At 48.5% G+C, this 19,557-nt stretch overlaps 1 protein-coding gene across 1 annotated transcript in view; it reads left to right on the top strand.

Annotated features, from left to right (window-relative positions):
• The window catches only part of RBKS (ribokinase), a 155,767-nt gene extending 136,841 nt beyond the window's left edge, over positions 1–18,926 (top strand). The window contains exon 9 of the mRNA XM_063918903.1: positions 18,184–18,926. Within this exon, the coding sequence (XP_063774973.1) occupies positions 18,184–18,360 (177 nt within the window). The 3' untranslated portion in view covers positions 18,361–18,926. The remainder of the gene's footprint in view (positions 1–18,183) is intronic.
• Positions 18,927–19,557: the final 631 nt, after the last annotated feature.

Genomic DNA, 19,557 nt, shown 5'->3' with positions numbered 1-19,557 from the left:
TCGCCAAAGGCGACTTATACAGCTTTACTGACGAGGATGCAGATAGACTCCGCTTTAAAGAGCAGCTATCTTCCACGGAGCATTCTTTTGGGCCAGAGGATCTGTACCAGCAGCTGTATAAATTGAAGAGAAGGGAGATCGACTTTCTGCTACATGGCATTTCCCTATCTGACTATCATAGGGAATGCATGATCCCTAGAGGCTTCAGGGTCAGGAACGCACCCACCATAGGGAGGTTCAACCCCGATTTCTGCAAGAAGTGGGTAGGAATCACCAATAAATGCAGTCTCGACCTGATGTTGCTGGTGATTGAGGAGGCGGGCAGAGAGCTCAAAGTGGTCAAGGAGAAAATACAGTCGTTTGAAGCTGACCATCTGTCGTTTCTGCAACAGGATGAGTCGCATGATTGGCTGTCCAAACTGCGTACCCAATGTGACAACTACCGCAGGGACCTCATTAAGTTCAAAAAGAACAAGCACAATATTGTCCAAGACGACTACGAAAATAATAGGGTGTATCGCTGGCTGATGGGAGGAGGCGGATCCAACACTTTCCGAAAAACCCGCACATCCCGGCAGGGGTGGCGTCGACGAAGAGAAAACACCTCTAGGTCAGCAGCCTCGTCAAATAGTGACAGTGAGTTTGTCTTAGCCGACTCTGACGGCTCGCAAGATACACAAGCCATCCCTTTAGATCAAGCTGCCCCCCAGTCTTCAAAAACAAAAGGGCGGCCACCCGTCGGGGCGGTCAGAACACGAGACTCAAGAGATCGGGCTGTAAAAAACAAGACTTAGTGTTCAACCTTTCCAAGCGCACCCTTACTACAGTGGAGCTAAACGTACTCAATCATGGGCTTTCCTTCGTCCCCACCAACTTACACAATGAGCTTTCCTGGAAAATTGATTTGTTCCAATTCTCCCGGAAGCTACGCCGGCAGGAATATTTTGCCTCGCACCCTCCACAGGACCTTTCACCGACACCCGTCTTCCAACCATTTTTAAACAAAAGAAGTCAATCCCTTTTCGATCCCCCTTCTTCAAATCCTTCCATCAAATCATACATACGGCTGATGGATGAAGCTGTTGACAAATACACTAAGGCCGAGCAGCGGCATCACTACAACCTATCCAAGCAAGAATGGGCAGCCCTCAAAAACCTAGGCTCCTACACAGACATAGTAATTCGCCCCGCCGATAAAGGGGGCGGCGTGGTCGTTCTGGATCTTGCCTATTATAAGTCGGAAATCTTGGCCCAACTATCTGATACCAACACATACAGCTCATTGGGCTCCGACCCCACCACTGCATATAAACAGGAACTCGACAACATCTTAGCAGCAGCACATTCCCAACAGCTGATTTCGGATAAGCTCCTCAAGGCTCTTCTGCAGAAGCATCCGGTAGTGCCGGTTCTGTTCACAGTGCCCAAAATCCACAAGAGCCTACAGTCGCCCCCCGGCCGACCCATCATCTCGGCCCGGCAGTCTTTATATCAACCCATCTCGCAGTTTTTGGACAGCATACTGCAGCCTTTGGTGCTTAAACAGTCCACCTGCTTGAAGGCCACCACCTCCTTTCTTTGCACATTGGAAGCTTTCGGCCCAGTCCCCGAGGGGGCACTTCTCTGCACAGTCAACATTTGCAGCCTGTATACCTGTATACCGCACACAGATGGTTTGGCAGCTATGAGATCTTTCCTGATTGATGAAAAAATGGCAGACGTGGACCTTGACCTCTTCATGAATTTACTAGAACTGACCCTCACCAGGAACTATTTCCTTTTCGACGCCCGCTTTTACCAACAAAGGACCGGTTGTGCAATGGGCAGTAACGTGGCCCCGTCGTATGCCAATGTGTACATGCTCAAGGAGGAGGTCCAGATGTTTTTTCACGACCAGACGTCGGCTTCGTCCATTGCACTGTTCACTAGATACATTGACGACCTGTTCATTATTTGGACAGGGGGAGAAACCGCGTTGAGGACTTTACTAGAATCTATCAACACTAGACCCTCACCAATCAGAATTACCTACCATTGGTCTCCTGTATCCATCAACTACCTGGATGTCCTGGTCACAGTGCAAGCTGGCAGACTACACACGAGCGTCTATCACAAGCCTACGGACAAAAACACCCTCCTCCGAGCCAACAGTCACCACTCCCGGTCATTGAAGCAGGGTCTCCCAAAGTCCCAAATGATAAGGGTAGCCCGCATTCACAGCCAATCGGCGAATTTGGAAAGCGAACTCGACAAGATGATCCTTAAGTTCATCGCCAGAGGATACGAGTGTTCCTCCCTTGAGGCCACCAAGAGAGAGGTCCTAACTATGTCTCGTAGTACCCTATTGCAGCCTAAGTCCAAAACAACGGACAGCAGAATGCCTTGGATCACGTCGTTCGACACCTCCAGTCCTGTACTTACCCGAGCAAGTCGGGCCTTGTGGCCCATAGTCTCTACAGACACACAACTTCCCTTTAAGCACAAAACACCCATGATGTGCTACAGGAGAGGTCGGAATATCCGTGACATGCTGGTGCATACCGACATCACCAATTTTCCCAAAGCCCCTGATGGGCCCCTGAAGGATACTTTCATTACTAAGAAACCCGGCTGCTACCGGTGCCTGGGTTGCACCACGTGCACCCACATGTTGACTGGCTCGGTGTTCAAACTACCCCTATCCGACAAAGAGGTCCGCATTCGCCACACGGTGTCCTGTACCTCCACTTACATCATTTACCTGATAACATGCCCGTGTGGCTTGTGTTACGTGGGTAAGACCATCAGATCCCTACGTGAACGTATGGCCCTGCACCGGTCTGCGATAAAAGCAGCACTAACGGGCAAGGCATCTGACCAACCTGTGGCTAGGCATTTTTATGAAGCCCACCATACATTATCTGGCCTTAAGCACATTATTATAGACCACGTTCCCAAATCCCTACGTGGGGGCGACAGAGAGGGTCAGCTCCTCAGGAAAGAAGCCTCCTGGATTTACAACCTTGGCACTATTCACCCTACTGGGCTGAACGAGAGGATCGTTTGGAGCACTTTCGGTTGATCTATCCTTCAGCCCCTGAGATCAGTGGCCTTTAGTACTTTCCCTATCTGGGGAGCGCAGTGCATGCATCTGATGGACATTACCAGCTCAATTACCTATTATTGTCCATCATTGTCTATTGTTGTTTATTATTGTTTATTATTGTCCTTTATCGTTGAACACAGAGGACACAGTGTTTGTGCATGTTCATTATTTCTTTACATCCGATAGGCACTGACCCCCACTCATAGTTCACCATTATGAGCCCTCTGCTCCACTGCCCTTCGATTCATTAATTTAGGGTCATTATGGTGTCCTATGGTAGAGTAATGCACGCCCCTGTCATTTGCAGGCTTTTACTATTCACTTCTGGAGTCTTTTGCCCCCATGCCTACAGCTTCTGTTGGTGCTTTGGCTTCACTGTACTTTACACTTGCTTTTTCCTTAGCCACACGAACGCTGGTGCTCTCTCTCCCCCCGGCGTTGCCTAGCAATTAGCCGGCCCTGACACTGCTCAGACGCGACTACACGTCATCATCCTGCGCAACCCAGCACCTGCAGCGTGACACGGAGCGGCCACACGCACTCGGTCTGGCGGGTCTCAATCTTTATAAGGTGAGTCACTTCTTTTCCCACACACTACCTCACATCTTGACAAAGGGGTTTAACTCCCCGAAACGTTGATGTTTTCTTCATTGATGTCTTAATATAATTCACTTTTGCATAAGACCCTGAGTGCCGCTGATTTTTTTCCTATATATATATATATATATATATATATATATATATAATATGGTGAGTGCTTTGGATTTTTATATATATATATATATATATATATATATATATACCCTGCTCAAAAAAATAAAGGGAACATTAAAATAACACATCCTAGATCTGAATGAATGAAATATTCTTATTAAATACTTTGTTCTTTACATAGTTGAATGTGCTGACAACAAAATCACACAAAAATTATCAATGGAAATCAAATTTATTAACCCATGGAGGTCTGGATTTGGAGTCACACTCAAAATTAAAGTGAAAAAACACACTACAGGCTGATCCAACTTTGATGTAAGGTCAAAATGAGGCTCAGTAGTGTGTGTGGCCTCCACGTGCCTGTATGACCTCCCTACAGCCCCTGGGCATGCTCCTGATGAGGTGGCGGATGGTCTCCTGAGGGATCTCCTCCCAGACCTGGACTAAAGCATCCGCCAACTCCTGGACAGTCTGTGGTGCAGTCTGTTGGTGGATGGAGCGAGACATGATGTCCCAGATGTGCTCAATTGAATTCAGGTCTGGGGAACGGGCGGGCCAGTCCATAGCATCAATGCCTTCGTCTTGCAGGAACTGCTGACACACTCCAGCCACATGAGGTCTAGCATTGTCTTGCATTAGGAGGAACCCAGGGCCAACCGCACCAGCATATGGTCTCACAAGGGGTCTGAGGATCTCATCTCGGTACCTAATGGCAGTCAGGCTACCTCTGGCGAGCACATGGAGGGCTGTGCGCCCCCCCAAAGAAATGCCACCCCACACCGTTACTGACCCACTGCCAAACCGGTCATGCTGGAGGATGTTGCAGGCAGCAGAACGTTCTCCTTGGCGTCTCCAGACTGTCACGTCTGTCACATGTGTTAAGTGAGAACCTGCTTTCATCTGTGAAGAGCACAAGGCGCCAGTGGCGAATTTGCCAATCTTGGTGTTCTCTGGCAAATGCCAAACGTCCTGCACGGTGTTGGGCTGTAAGCGCAACTCCCACCTGTGGACGTCGGGCCCTCATACCACCCTCATGGAGTCTGTTTCTGATTGTTTGAGTAGACACAAGCACATTTGTGGCTTGCTGGAGGTCATTTTGCAGGGCTCTGGCAGTGCTCCTCCTGTTCCTCCTTGCACAAAGGCGGAGGTGGCGGTCCTGCTGCTGGGTTGTTGCCCTCCTACGGCCTCCTCCACGTCTCCTGATGTACTGGCCTGTCTCCTGGTAGCGCCTCCATGCTCTGGACACTACGCTGACAGACACAGCAAACCTTCTTGCCACAGCTCGCATTGATGTGCCATCCTGGATGAGCTGCACTACCTGAGCCACTTGTGTTGGTTGTAGACTCCGTCTCATGCTACCACTAGAGTGAAAGCTCATCTCCTGCGCCGCCTCTCCCTATGCCGTGAATGGGAGCCGTGTCGCATCAGAACGGCTCCCATTCACACTGCGCCTGACCCGGTAATCAACCCGGTAATACCCTTCTTTTTTACCGGGTTGAATTACCGGGTCAGGCGACCCGCTAATTCTGAAAAGGAGCTTTCACATCGCACACTGACCCGTTTCGACACGGCAATATGCCGTGTCGATACCGGGTTTTTAGTGCGATGTGAAAGGGGTATAAGTAGTACATTCCAGAGTATAGGTGCAGGACAGGAGAAGACTAAGGGGTCATTAAGAGTTGATCGCTAGCTGCATTCGTTCGCTGTGCAGCGTTGAGGCAACAAAACGGCACTTCTGCGCATGCGGGACGTACTTTTACAACGAATAATGTAGTTTCACACAGGGTCTAGCGAAGCTTTTCAGTCGCACTGGTGGCCGCAGAGTGATTGACATGAAGTGAGCGTTTCTGGGTGGCAACTGACCGTTTTCAGGGAGTGTTCAGAAAAACGCAGGCGTGGCAGAAAAAATGCAGGCGTGGCTGGGCAAACGCAGGGCGTGTTTGTGACGTCAAAACAGGAACTGAACAGTCTGAAGTCATCGCAAGCGCTGAGTAGGTTTTGAGCTACTCTAAAACTGCACAAAAAAAGTTGCTGCCGCTCTGCGATCCTTTCGTTCGCACTTCTGCTAAGCTAAAATACACTCCCAGTGGGCGGCGGCATAGCGTTTGCACGGCTGCAAAAAACTGCTAGCGAGCGAACAACTCGGAATGACCACCTAAGTAGTATTTCCAGAGTATAGGTGCAGTACAGGAGAACACTCAGAGGTGGGAGGTGGTGATAATGGAGAATGATAGGCATAGGTCTTTGTCAGGTCAGAGAGCGCTGGTAAAGTGGTACACAGAGGCACGAGAAGGGATGTACAGTAGGTACATTATTGTGGAGGGCTTTGAGATAGGGAACTTTACATTGGAAGACACATATGGTCAGTGCAATTACTGGCAGTCCAATGTGGTGAAAATAATGAAGTGGAGATAGTGAAATAAAATGTAAGTTCATCATCTCCCAGCCCTTCAATAACCAGACTGGTGCTGCCTAAACCCAGTGCAGGTGTGGGAAGTGTGTGAGTAGACATTACTTGTAAGAGTTCCAATACGAGGCACACAGGGCAGGTCAGAATCAGGTGTCACCGCAGTACAACAGGCCTGTAGCGTGGGAGTATCAGTAGTACACAGATATAACGCATCACCTCACTGGTATGGCTGGATGTACATCACATACACCTTCCCAGTAATGGGGATGGCTCTGTGTCAGCGCTGGAGTGGTGCTACCTGGATATTGCTCAGCGCCCGCAGGCAGATAATACTGGGATTGATGGACATCATGGGAAATGTGTGTTTGGATGGAGGATAATTCCTTTCTCTCTAACCACAAGAGCAGAACCTCCGGGAAAGAATGTGTCTGTGTATCTGGCCCTTTGATCCTGTTTTGGGATGGTGAATAGACCTCGCATGGTGGAGGCTGGAGAGGATTATTGTGTCAGCCATGTCATGGGATAAGAATGTATGGGTTAATAGCCAAGCCCTGATATCCTCCAGTGAGTCACTGCTGAAACACTCAGAACCTGTGGTGAATAATGATGATTCTCACGAAGAGGGGGGGGGGGGGGGGGGTGGACCACCAGGGTACTGCCCCCACTGGCTGAGTCTTATGATGGCAGAGGAGGAGAGATCTGGCTGCCCGATATGGTCATCTAACCCTGATGGACAGATCACTTACAGTAGGTGCTTTTTATCGCAGCCGAGCGAACGGGTACCCACTGCGCATGCGCTGCAGTGCGCCGGCGCAAGCCAGACGGCCGAAGGCCGTAGCTGGGCTGCGATCGCCTCTGCCTGATTGACAGACAGAGGTGGTCGCTGGGCGTGAGGGGGCATTTGGCCGCAGTTTCGTGGGCGCGGTCCGCCCAACGCAGGTGTGGCCGGACCGTGCGGGGAGCGGCCCGCATCGGCTGCTTGATGTCATACGCAGCCGCTACGGGCCGGGAGTGACGAGAAGCTTCCGGCCAGCACGCTAAAGCGGCGCTGGTCGGGAGCTACTCTTGAAGTGCAAAGGCATCGCCGCTGTGTGATGCCTTTGCACTTCTGCGGGGGAGGGGATGGCACTGACATGCGGGGCGGACTAGCCCTGTGCTGGGCGTCCCCCCGCATGTCAGTGTGAATGATCGTAGCTGTGCTAAATTTAGCACAGCTACGATTATCTCGGAATGAGAGCTTTTATCCAGAAGCCTGTGAGGTTTTTTCCTTTTATTTTTATTTTTATGCATGGACCGGATTTATGTTACATACGTAGTGTCTTTGTGATTGTGTATTCAGTAGCTGTGCAGCGCTTGTGAGTAAAGGTTTATTTGCATTACAAAATGCCCCACATGATTCTTCCCATCTGTATATCCAGTATTGTTCCCCCACCCCCTCTACCTGTATATCCAGTATGGTGATTCTCCAGATAGTGAACATAAAGTTCCGTGCACACACGCTTTTAAAATTGTTTTCCCTTTAAACTGGTCTGTTAAAGAATTGTTGTTATATGAAAACGTAATTGCTTAGTAGCAGTGCCTTACCCTGTAACTTCAGACCCGCTACAATCTTGGTAATTTGGAGCTGTATGTAGTTTGAATTTGTGTAGCTGTCCCGGCCATCACGGAGAATCGCCCTGTACCGTGCTTTACCTTCCTCACGTTTCATCTGTATTATGTTCTACAAACCCCCTTAAAACAAACTATGGCCCAAATGTATTAAGCTTTAAAAAGTGATAAAGTAAGACTGATAAAGAGAGATAAAGTACCAGCCAATCAGCTTCCTAACGGCCGTGTCACAGGCTGTGTTTGAAAAATGACAGAAGCTGATTAATTGGTACTTTATCACTCTTTATCTGTCTCCACTTAATCACTTTTTAAGGCTTAGTACATTTGTGCCATTGTCCTGTATTTTACCAGCCCGTTATACAGTAGCTGAGCTCCACGCCCAGGAAAGGAGACATTTCCCTGTTCCTTCCCACAGGGGAATATCAGTCGGTCAGCCGCCGTAGGGCATACACTGCCCGATGCGGCCTACCGGACGCTTTCAAAGTATCGAATCAGAGGGCGATCCGGCATGCCCAGGCAGGGCCGTCTTTTCGTATGGGCTCAATGGGCTCTTGCCCAAGGGCCCCAGGAGTATAACGGCCCTAGGCTGATAGCTGAGGGTCCCCTCTTTCCAGAGGTACCAGATTTTTGAAAATCGGCCCTGGGGAACCGGAGATATCCGGCTTGAAAGCAGTGGTCCCCATTCAAGCCTGTTAATTGCTCTTCCCAGCCAGATATCTCGAATTCTGTCTGACTTAATGTTTTTCTGAGTGTATAATCCTAAAGCTGGGACTCTCCCCTTTTGCTGGACACTGGCAGCTTGTCTCCACTATGCCCAGAACCAGAGATATCAGCCTTCCAGCAGCTAATCCCTGCTCCAGCTCCACATGCCTAATATGCCATTTTAGATTTTCGTTGGTGGATTGCTCTGGCTCCTGATCTCTGATACCCAAGTCCCCAGTACTTACTGAAAGGTGGGACTCTCTAGTTTTTTATCCCATTAAAGCTAAGAAGAATATTTTCAGGAACTTGAGATATCTGCAGTCAAGCAAGCTGCCCTCCAACTGGAAAATGATAAATATTAAGCCCACTCCACTATCCACCCCTCCCCTACCTATTAAACACCCCCTACCACCCTGGAAGTCATGTACCAGGGCTTCTTCATTCAGCCCAATACCCCCTCTACAGTTTAGCCCCATCTGTGAAGTAAAGGAGTAATTTGCATAAATTACTGCTCCAGGTCCTACATCCTGAGCGGAAGATAGAACACCCCCTACCACCCACGGGACATCAAAGCTGCCGCTGATAGCACCCCCCCACCCCTACCGCCCACGGGACATCAAAGCTGCTGCTGATAGCACTCCCCACCGCTGGAGGATAGGTAGGGGGCCCAGTTCATTGCTGTGCCCAGGGGCCTACACTGCTGTTAAGACGGCCCTGCGCCCAGGCCAATCGATATTACCGCATCAGTTGCCCGCATACACGCTGCAATTATCTGTCTGATCTGCTGATATTGGGCGGAAGGGCAGGTAATTGTAGCCTGTATGCCCAGCATTACATGTAATTTTAACGTACAAACATATGCGTGTCATCTGGGTGACTCAATACCAGGAAGCAATGATGTCACTGGGGTATGAGGCTGCAGAGTGCCCTCGTGGGAAAGGAAACAGCATTTCCCATTAAATAGAACATCACTACCTGGTCTACAGAACGCAGTTTGTTCTCTGGACTAATGACAGCTGTGACTCAGCCACAGCATCATTAGTGTGTAGCTCAGCACTAGTGGTCTCCCCGTAGCAGTCTATAATGGTCACTTTACCATGCATGCACTGGCCTGTTATAGCCTATGTGCTACAGTGTCACAGAATTTTTCAGAGAGGGATCAGCAGATCCATCCCCGTCAGAGTGTATTCGCACGTGCGCAGTCCACAGGCCAATACCCAGCAGTAAGGTGATAGTGTAAGCGTCTGTCTTCTTGTTGCTGTAAGTATCCTGGCTCATGTAACTAATATATTGCATCATATGTACATAGATTAGTAACTGAATGACTGATAATCCAGACTCTTTCCTGCTACAGTACAATACTCTACTGTGGACCAATGTTCAGGCTATATTTCATTGTAACTATTATTTGCCAACAATTACTCCTAATGTGTCCGTCAGCCGCAATCACAGCCACATATACTTATAAACATCCGTCTTTTCATGGACAATTGACATTCCCCTTAAATCGATGTACTGTAATAACATCCTAGTAACAGAGACTGAATATTTTAGGAAATTAGGCTGCACAGACCCCGCTAGGAAGTCTGTTTTATAGATCTGCCCATTGTACTTTTACTGAGCAGTTCAGAAGCGCTTAATAAGCATTCAGTTTCGGGTATAGGGGCTAATTCAGGTTGGATCACAAATTGCGATCCAACCAGAATTTTTACAATCGCCCCGCGGTCGTATGCACAACGCCCGTCCTGCGCACACGGCCGCACTTTCTGCGGAGGGGGCGCAGAAAATGCGATCGCCTCTGCGTGTCAATCAGGAAGAGGCGGTCGCGGGGCAGGCAACACTCCGTTTCAATGGAGGAGACAGAGGGTTGCGGGGGCGGAGTCGGACGAATGAGGGCGTGTCGTGGGCGTGGTCACACGCGGCCGCCGTGATCAGGGAGAAGGCGGCTGTGTGTGACGTCACGGCATGAGGCTTCCGGTATTTTTGCTAAGCAGAAATTGCGATCACTCGCGATTTCTGCTTGTTGAAGGGGTGGAAGGCGCCGGTCAGTATGCTGGGCGGCCTTGCCCAGCGATGGGCGGCCCCCAGCATGCTAGGAAAGCAGAATTTGCTATCCTTACTGAATTAGCCCCATAGTCACCCGCTGTCCAGGGAAGTTAGTTAAAAGTCCCGGATTCCCCATTGCCTCGCCGCCGCCATACAGCTAACACGGGAATAACCTGAATGAGATGAGAGCTCAATGCAGCTGCAGCCGGTGGCCACCAGGGGGAGAGCAAGTGACAGAGAGGTGTATGTCATGATAGGACTTCGGCAACATGGCCGCCACCCTACTGCAGTGAGGACAATAATCGCCTTCACATTTCTCTGCTCTCTGTTGCTCATCAGGGGCAGCAGACTGTATGTGGCTGTTCTACTGGACAGGTATATCTGAGCCACCTGTTTTCTTTCATGTGTTAAATATAGGGCGGATGGGACTACGTACAGTCCCAGGCCTCCACCTAAATATAGGCCCATTACCATGACAGTATGAGGATGACAATGACATCAGCCTATCTGGACACACAGTCGGATATCAATCAAAAGTCATAAAATTGTGTTTCTATTACCTCACAAAAGGATGTAATTTTACTACTTTTACATATTTAGGAACTATTGGGACCCATAGTTTATTAGGTGTACATGCCCGCATTGCCTTGGCCACACCCACACAGGACTGATCACAGCTCCTCCACTTCCCACAATAGACCGTTGATCATTCTCAGCACCAGGCCCTCGGGTTACCGCCATCAGCCAGATCCCTGTATTTCCATAATCATGTACAGGTGATCTTGGTTCCTGGAGAATATAGAAACCAGAATACATGGGGGAAAAAGGACGCCTCACACCGTTAAACTCACACACGTCGCCTTCATGCGCACACTCCAGCAACACAATTCAATTAAAAGTGCCAAATCATGCTCCTCGCAGCGAAGTTGTGCAAATTTTTGTCCTAAAGTGAACTATGAAAAGAGGATGAAAAAGTGGGGAGACCGTCCTGGACCACAAAAAAAGTGACAACAGGACCATGTAGAAGACTGTTAGTGGCATAAGGAAAGTACTGGACGCTCTTAAAAGGTGTCAAATGTCTGATTTGTGCATTAAAAAAAAAAAATTATAGAAAGCAAAAATTTTTGTTTGATTACAACTGAAATGAAAAATGCAAAAAAGTAAAAGAAAATAAGGTGATTTGGGGGTAATTTCAGGCCACTTTAAAACAACTGAAAAAAATCTATTTCTCATTGACATAAATACTTTAATTAAATTTGGGGTGCATAAAAGTAAAGAAAAAGTTATTTTTGGGGTAATTTGAGGCCATTTTTTTTTTTTTTTTAACTACAATAATGACGTAATGGGATACGATATCCCGGCGGATAGGATGCCGGCGGTCATATGACTGACACCGGCATCCCACAGTAAAGGGGATCCCGTCTTTAGGTCGACTGCACTTACGTCGACACTCATTAGGTCAACCACTATTGGTCGACATTGTCTATAGGTCGACGTGTTTTTCAATTTTTTTTTACTTTTTCTTACTTTACGATCCACGTGGACTACAATTGGGAATAGTAACCTGTGCCGAGCGCAGCAGTAGCGAGACACCTTGCCCGAAGCTGGCGAGCCAAGAGTGACACGGTGCACTAATTGCGGTTCCCAATCACTTTACGAAGAAAACGACACCAAAAAAAAAAATAGGAAAAACAAAAACTCATGTCGACCTTTTCCCATGTCGATATTTTTCAAGTCGACCTAAAGACCGTGTCGACCCTATGATCCACACCCAAAGCAAAGAATCCAGATAGGGGTCGGGTAAGTACGTTTACCCCCCCTCCCCTCCTAAATCTAACTTGCCGCAGCCTAAGCCTAACTGTCCCTTTCCGGCAGCCTGGGAAATAATAAGAATTTACTCACCGGTAATTCTATTTCTCGTAGTCCGTAGTGGATGCTGGGAACTCCGTAAGGACCATGGGGAATAGACGGGCTCTGCAGGAGACTGGGCACTCTAAAAGAAAGATTAGGTACTATCTGGTGTGCACTGGCTCCTCCCTCTATGCCCCTCCTCCAGACCTCAGTTAGGGAAACTGTGACGGAAGAGCTGACACAACAAGGAAAGGATTTGGAATCCAGGGTAAGACTCATACCAGCCACACCAATCACACCGTACAACTTGTGATAACCTTACCCAGTTAACAGTATGAACAACAACTGAGCCTCACTAAACGGATGGCTCATAACAATAACCCTTAGTTAAGCAATAACTATATACACGTATTGCAGAGAGTCCGCACTTGGGACGGGCGCCCAGCATCCACTACGGACTACGAGAAATAGAATTACCGGTGAGTAAATTCTTATTTTCTCTGACGTCCTAGTGGATGCTGGGAACTCCGTAAGGACCATGGGGATTATACCAAAGCTCCCAAACGGGCGGGAGAGTGCGGATGACTCTGCAGCACCGAATGAGCAAACTCAAGGTCCTCCTCAGCCAGGGTATCAAACTTGTAGAATTTAGCAAATGTGTTTGAACCCGACCAAGTAGCAGCTCGGCAAAGCTGTAAAGCCGAGACCCCTCGGGCAGCCGCCCAAGTAGAGCCCACCTTCCTTGTGGAATGGGCTTTTACTGATTTAGGATGCGGCAGTCCAGCCGCAGAATGTGCCAGCTGAATCGTGCAACAGATCCAGCGAGCAATAGTTTGCTTTGAAGCAGGAGCACCCAGCTTGTTGGGTGCATGCAGGATAAATAGCGAGTCAGTTTTTCTGACTCCAACCGTCGTGGAAACATAAATTTTCAAAGCCCGGACTACGTCCAGCAACTTGGAATCCTCCAAGTCCCGAGTAGCCGCAGGCACCACAATAGGTTGGTTCAAATGAAACGCTGATACCACCTTTGGGAGAAATTGGGGACGAGTCCTCAATTCTGCCCTGTCCATATGGAAGATCAGATATGGGCTTTTACATGACAAAGCCGCCAATTCTGACACACACCTAGCCGAAGCTAAGGCCAACAGCATGACCACTTTCCACGTGAGATACTTTAGCTCCACGGTCATAAGTGGCTCAAACCAGTGTGATTTCAGGAAATCCAACACAACGTTAAGATCCCAAGGTGCCACTGGAGGCACAAAAGGGGGCTGAATATGCAGCACTCCCTTAACAAACGTCTGAACTTCAGGCAGTGAAGCCAGTTCTTTTTGAAAGAAAATAGATAGGGCCGAAATCTGGACCTTTATGGACCCCAATTTTAGGCCCATAGACACCCCTGACTGTAGGAAGTGCAGAAATCGACCCTTCTGGAATTCCTCAGTTGGGGCCTTCCTGGCCTCACACCAAGCGACATATTTCCGCCATATGCGGTGATAATGCTTTACAGTCACATCCTTCCTAGCTTTTATCAGCGTAGGAATCACTTCATCTGGAATGCCCTTTTCCGTTAGGATCCGGCGTTCAACCGCCATGTCGTCAAACGCAGCCGCGGTAAGTCTTGGAACAGACAGGGCCCCTGCTGTAACAGGTCCTGTCTGAGAGGCAGAGACCATGGGTCCTCTGAGATCATTTCTTGTTGAGGCGGGACGCCATCATGTCCACCTGTGGCAGTTCCCAGCGATTTACAATCTGTGTGAAGACTTCTTGATGAAGTCCCCACTCTCCCGGGTGGAGGTCGTGCCTGCTGAGGAAGTCTGCTTCCCAGTTGTCACTCCCGGAATGAACACTGCTGACAGTGCTAGCACGTGATTCTCCGCCCATCGAAGAATCCTTGTGGCTTCTGCCATCGCCATCCTGCTTCTTGTGCCGCCCAGGCGGTTTACATGGGCGACCGCCGTGATGTTGTCTGACTGAATCAGTACTGGGTGGTTTTGAAGCAGGGGCTCTGCTTGACTCAGGGCGTTGTAAATGGCCCTTAGTTCCAGTATATTTATGTGTAGTGAAGTCTCCAGACTTGACCACTGTCCTTGGAAGTTTCTTCCCTGAGTGACTGCCCCCTATCCTCGGAGGCTTGCATTCGTGGTCACCAGGACCCAGTCCTGTATGCCAAACCTGCGGCCCTCGAGAAGATGAGCACTCTGCAGCCACCACAGCAGAGACACCCTGGCCCTTGGGGACAGGGTGATCAACCGATGCATCTGAAGATGCGATCCGGACCATTTGTCCAACAGATCCCACTGAAAGATCCTTGCATGGAACCTGCCGAAGGGAATTGCTTCTAAGAAGCCACCATCTTTCCCAGGACTCGCGTGCAGTGATGCACCGACACCTGTTTTGGTTTCAGGAGGTCCCTGACCAGAGATGACAATTCCTGGGCCTTCTCCACCGGGAGAAACACCTTCTTCTGTTCAGTGTCCAGAATCATGCCCAGGAAAAGCAGACGCGTCGCAGGAATCAGCTGCGACTTTGGGATATTCAGAATCCAGCCGTGCTGTTGCAACACTTCCTGAGAGAGTGCTACGCTGACCAACAACTGCTCTCTGGACCTCTCCTTTATGAGGAGATCGTCCAAGTACGGGATAATTATAACTCCCTTCTTCCGAAGGAGTATCATCATTTCGGCCATTACCTTGGTAAATATTCTCGGTGCCGTGGAGAGACCAAACGGCAACGTCTGGAATTGGTAATGACAGTCCTGTACCACAAACCTGAGGTATTCCTGGTGAGGTGGGTAAATGGGGACATGCAAGTAAGCATCCTTGATGTCCAGCGACACCATAAAATCCCCCTCTTCCAGGCTTGCAATAACCGCCCTGAGCGATTCCATTTTGAACTTGAACTTCTTTATATAAGTGTTCAAGGATTTTAAATTCAGGATGGGTCTCACCGAACCGTCCGGTTTCGGTACCACAAACATTGTGGAATAGTAACCCCTGCCCTGTTGAAGGAGGGGGACCTTGATTATCACCTGCTGGAGGTACAGCTTGTGAATTGCCGCCAGTACTACCTCCCTTTCCCTGGGAGCAGCTGGCAAGGCTGATTTGAGGTAACGGCGAGGGGGAGTCGCCTCGAACTCCAGCTTGTATCCCTGAGATACAATTTGTACAGCCCAGAGATCCACTTGTGAGCGAACCCACTGGTTGCTGAAGTTTCGGAGACGCGCCCCCACCGCACCTGGCTCCGCCTGTGGAGCCCCAACGTCATGCGGTGGACTTAGTGGAAGCAGGGGAGGATTTTTGTTCCTGGGAACTGGCTGCCTGGTGCAGCTTCTTTCCTCTACCCTTGCCTCTGGCCAGAAAGGATGCTCCTCTGACCCGCTTGCCTTTCTGAGGCTGAAAGGACTGCATTTGATAATACGGTGCTTTCTTAGGCTGTGAGGGAACCTGAGGTAAAAAAGTCGACTTCCCAGCAGTTGCTGTGGATACGAGGTCCGAGAGACCGTCCCCAAACACTTCCTCACCCTTATAAGGCAAAACCTCCATGTGTTTTTTAGAATCAGCATCACCTGTCCACTGCCGAGTCCATAATACTCTCCTGGCAGAAATGGACATTGCATTAATTCTAGATGCCAGCAGGCAAATGTCCCTCTGTGCATCCCGCATATATAAGACGACGTCTTTTATATGTTCGATGGTTAACAAAACAGTATCCCTGTCGAGGGAATCAATGTTGTCTGACAGGGTATCAGTCCATGCTGCTGCAGCACTACACATCCAGGCTGAAGCAATAGCAGGTCTCAGTAGAGTACCAGAGTGTGTATACACAGACTTCAGGATAGCTTCCTGCTTTCTATCCGCAGGCTCCTTTAGGGCGGCCGTATCCTGAGACGGCAGTGCCACCCTTTTAGATAAGCGTGTCAGCGCCTTGTCCACCCTAGGGGATGTTTCCCAACGTAACCTATCCGTTGGCGGGAAAGGGTACGCCATCAGTAACCTCTTAGAAATCACTAGTTTCTTATCAGGGGAACTCCACGCTTCTTCACACAAATCATTTAATTCATCAGATGGGGGAAAAGTCACTGGCTGCTTTTTCTCCCCAAACATAATACCCCTCTTGGTGGTAACCGGGTTAACATCAGAAATGTGCAATACATCTTTCATTGCAGTAATCATGCATCGGATGGCTTTTGTAGACTGTACATTTGTCTCATCCTCATCTACACTGGAGTCAGACTCCGTCTCGACATCTGTGTCTACCATCAGAGCTAGCGGGCGTTTATGAGCCCCTGACGGCTTCTGAGTCGCCTGGGCAGGCGCGGGCTGAGACCCTGGCTGTCCCAAGGCTGCTGCGTCATCAAACCTTTTATGTAAGGAGTTGACACTGTCGGTTAAGACCTTCCACATATCCATCCAATCAGGTGTCGGCCCCGTCGGGGGCGACACCACACTTATCTGCCTCTGCTCCGCCTCCACGTAACCCTCATCAAACATGTCGACACAGCCGTACCGACACACCGCACACACACAGGGAATGCTCAGACTGAGGACAGGACCCCACAAAGTCCTTTGGGGAGACAGAGAGAGAGTATGCCAGCACACACCACAGCGCTATATAACACAGGGATTTACACTGCTAATAAGTGATTTTCCCAATAGCTGCTTGTCTGTATCGATTTGCGCCTAAATTTATGTGCCCCCCCTCTCTTTTTAATCCATCTTGTACCTGGATACTGCAGGGGAGAGCCTGGGGAGCGTGCTTCCAGCGGAGCTGTGAAGGGAAAATGGCGCTGGTGTGCTGAGGAAGAAGGCCCCGCCCCCTCAGCAGCGGGCTTCTGTCCCGCGTTTTCTGTAACTTAATGGCGGGTTTTTTACACATATACAGTTTATGTGTATTTTTGTCAAAAGGTATTATAATTGCTGCCCAGGCCCCCCCCCCCCCCCCCCCCCCCCCCCAGTCTCCTGCGGAGCCCGTCTATTCCCCATGGTCCTTACGGAGTTCCCAGCATCAACTAGGACGTCAGAGAAACTGGGTATATATGTATATACTGGTAAGTTTTTACAGAGTCTCACACAGAACACGTGGCACCAGTAAGCCACAGACAAAGTACAGAATGGGCTATTTCTGTGTCTGCATTGTTAGAAGAGCCACTGAATCACAGCGCTGCTCCTCTGGTACTGACAGCACAATAGCTTTTCACCGTTTGTCATCTGCATTTATTTTCCATCCATACATCTTAGATTAGGGAGACACATGAGATAGCAGTCACCTAGTAACGTGAATATCTGATGTATAAATAGCAGATAATACACCGACCCGTGACTGCAGATAATGCTGCCAAAGGGAAGCAACACAGGCCAAGTCATGGCTGCAGGACGTGGGGATTCCACTGGTGGAAAAATATTAATAAATAGCTCAGAGTCTAGACAAATGACTTACTGTAACACAGCCCGGAGAGAACAATACAGGGCTTCCCATTCTAGGTTTAATGCCGGAGGACTTGGCTTAATGCTACATTTTAATGTCTGAGCTACGGGCCAATCCTGTTTCCATTATCTGTGTAACAATTACACGCTTACGGAGCAGAGGTCTGAGAAACAGACATGGCAGCAGCTTGGTTTTATTCCACAAGACTCGTGTCTATAGAATGTTTCTTGTGAATAGAATGTTGCTGAGTAATGACTATCACAGGATTCTGCCCTGGCGGTAGCATGTTATAAATTATATTCTGGAGTATATGACTGTGTGTGTCTCTTTTTCCTCCAAGGGGGCTGGAGACAGTTTTATTGGGGCTCTGGCTTTCTATATGGCACGGTATCCTCAGCTCAGCATGGAAGAAATGGTGAAAAGGTCAAACTACATTGCGTCGGTGAGCGTGCAGGCAGTGGGAACGCAGACATCCTATCCGTACCGGAAAGACCTTCCTCAGGACTTCTTCTCATAAAGGAAATATGGGGGAATGTAAAGTATGTCCTCTACTCCAGAACCTTCTAAGGAAGCTCATAAAATGTACGCTAATTACGGTGAACTGAAATGACCTCTTCACTGTACAATATAGGGCAATCTCTGCTCATTGAAACCAAGGTACTCCCAATGCTGAGAAATGCATCCCCCAAACAGTAATACCCTGATGCATTTTAACAGTTCGGTGTGTAGTACCTTCTACTGCCAGCAGGTGTCAGTGTTGTTGCCATTTAGAACCGTTTAATTTTCTGTACAGGGATGACAATAGTGACACCCTCAGGCTATATAGAGGTATTACACATCACAAATATATGTGTCATAGGAAAAATCATCAGCAGGACTACAAAGCAATGCAACTCTTTAGAATAGTAAAATAAACTGATTTTGATTACAATTAATTTCAAACAAAAACATTGAGTGTATAATGCAGTATGTGCCAGCTGTGACATCAATGCAACAGATGATGAAACATAATTTGTAAACCATGTTGGTGCTGTATAAATAAAGGTTAACAATAAAATAATACAACCGTGGTGTCCTGGTCAATGAAGCGTGTGCATTTTCTAATTTGATCAGTTGCTATGGGTTACAGAAACCGTTTCCTATTATACAACAGAACTGCTTAGCGGCATTAGACTCTGCTTGCTTTAAGCGGTGCTGATGATGTCACTTTGTAACGGATAATTATTCACAAACCACCGCAGCCAAACAGTAACTGGAGTCGCTACTTAATTGCAAATATTGTGGCTATGAGGTTAGACACATTTATCTACAAAAACTTGATGTCTGTTCTTACATTTGGAATTACATCCCATTCACAAGGGTGTTGTGGCATTTGGGAATTTAGTTATAAATCATTGTTACGCTCATTCTACAAACCTGATATCGTTGCTGGAAATGTGTTAATAGAGCAGGTGATGTGAGAACATTCTCCAGCTGCTGAAGTTAGTTTGCTCCTGACTTGTACAACTCAGAGTTTTGAAAAAGGACTTTAATCTTATTTTTCTTTTTTTCCCCCAGCTCAGTTCAGTGTAAATGTTCTGGAAATAATGTCTAATAAGTTCCTATGATGATGCTAGGTCTGCTTCCCCTATTGTTTTCCCATCGGCTCCTGTCAGTCTGCTTAAAGTGCAATAATCCTCTCAATACAATACTTGTGGGCATAGTCTCCTGACAT

Source organism: Pseudophryne corroboree, chromosome 4, assembly GCF_028390025.1.
Source record: "Pseudophryne corroboree isolate aPseCor3 chromosome 4, aPseCor3.hap2, whole genome shotgun sequence".
Taxonomy (NCBI): Eukaryota; Metazoa; Chordata; class Amphibia; order Anura; family Myobatrachidae; genus Pseudophryne; species Pseudophryne corroboree.
The sequence above is the reverse complement of the archived record's forward strand: the minus strand, read 5'-3'. Positions and strand labels throughout refer to the sequence as shown.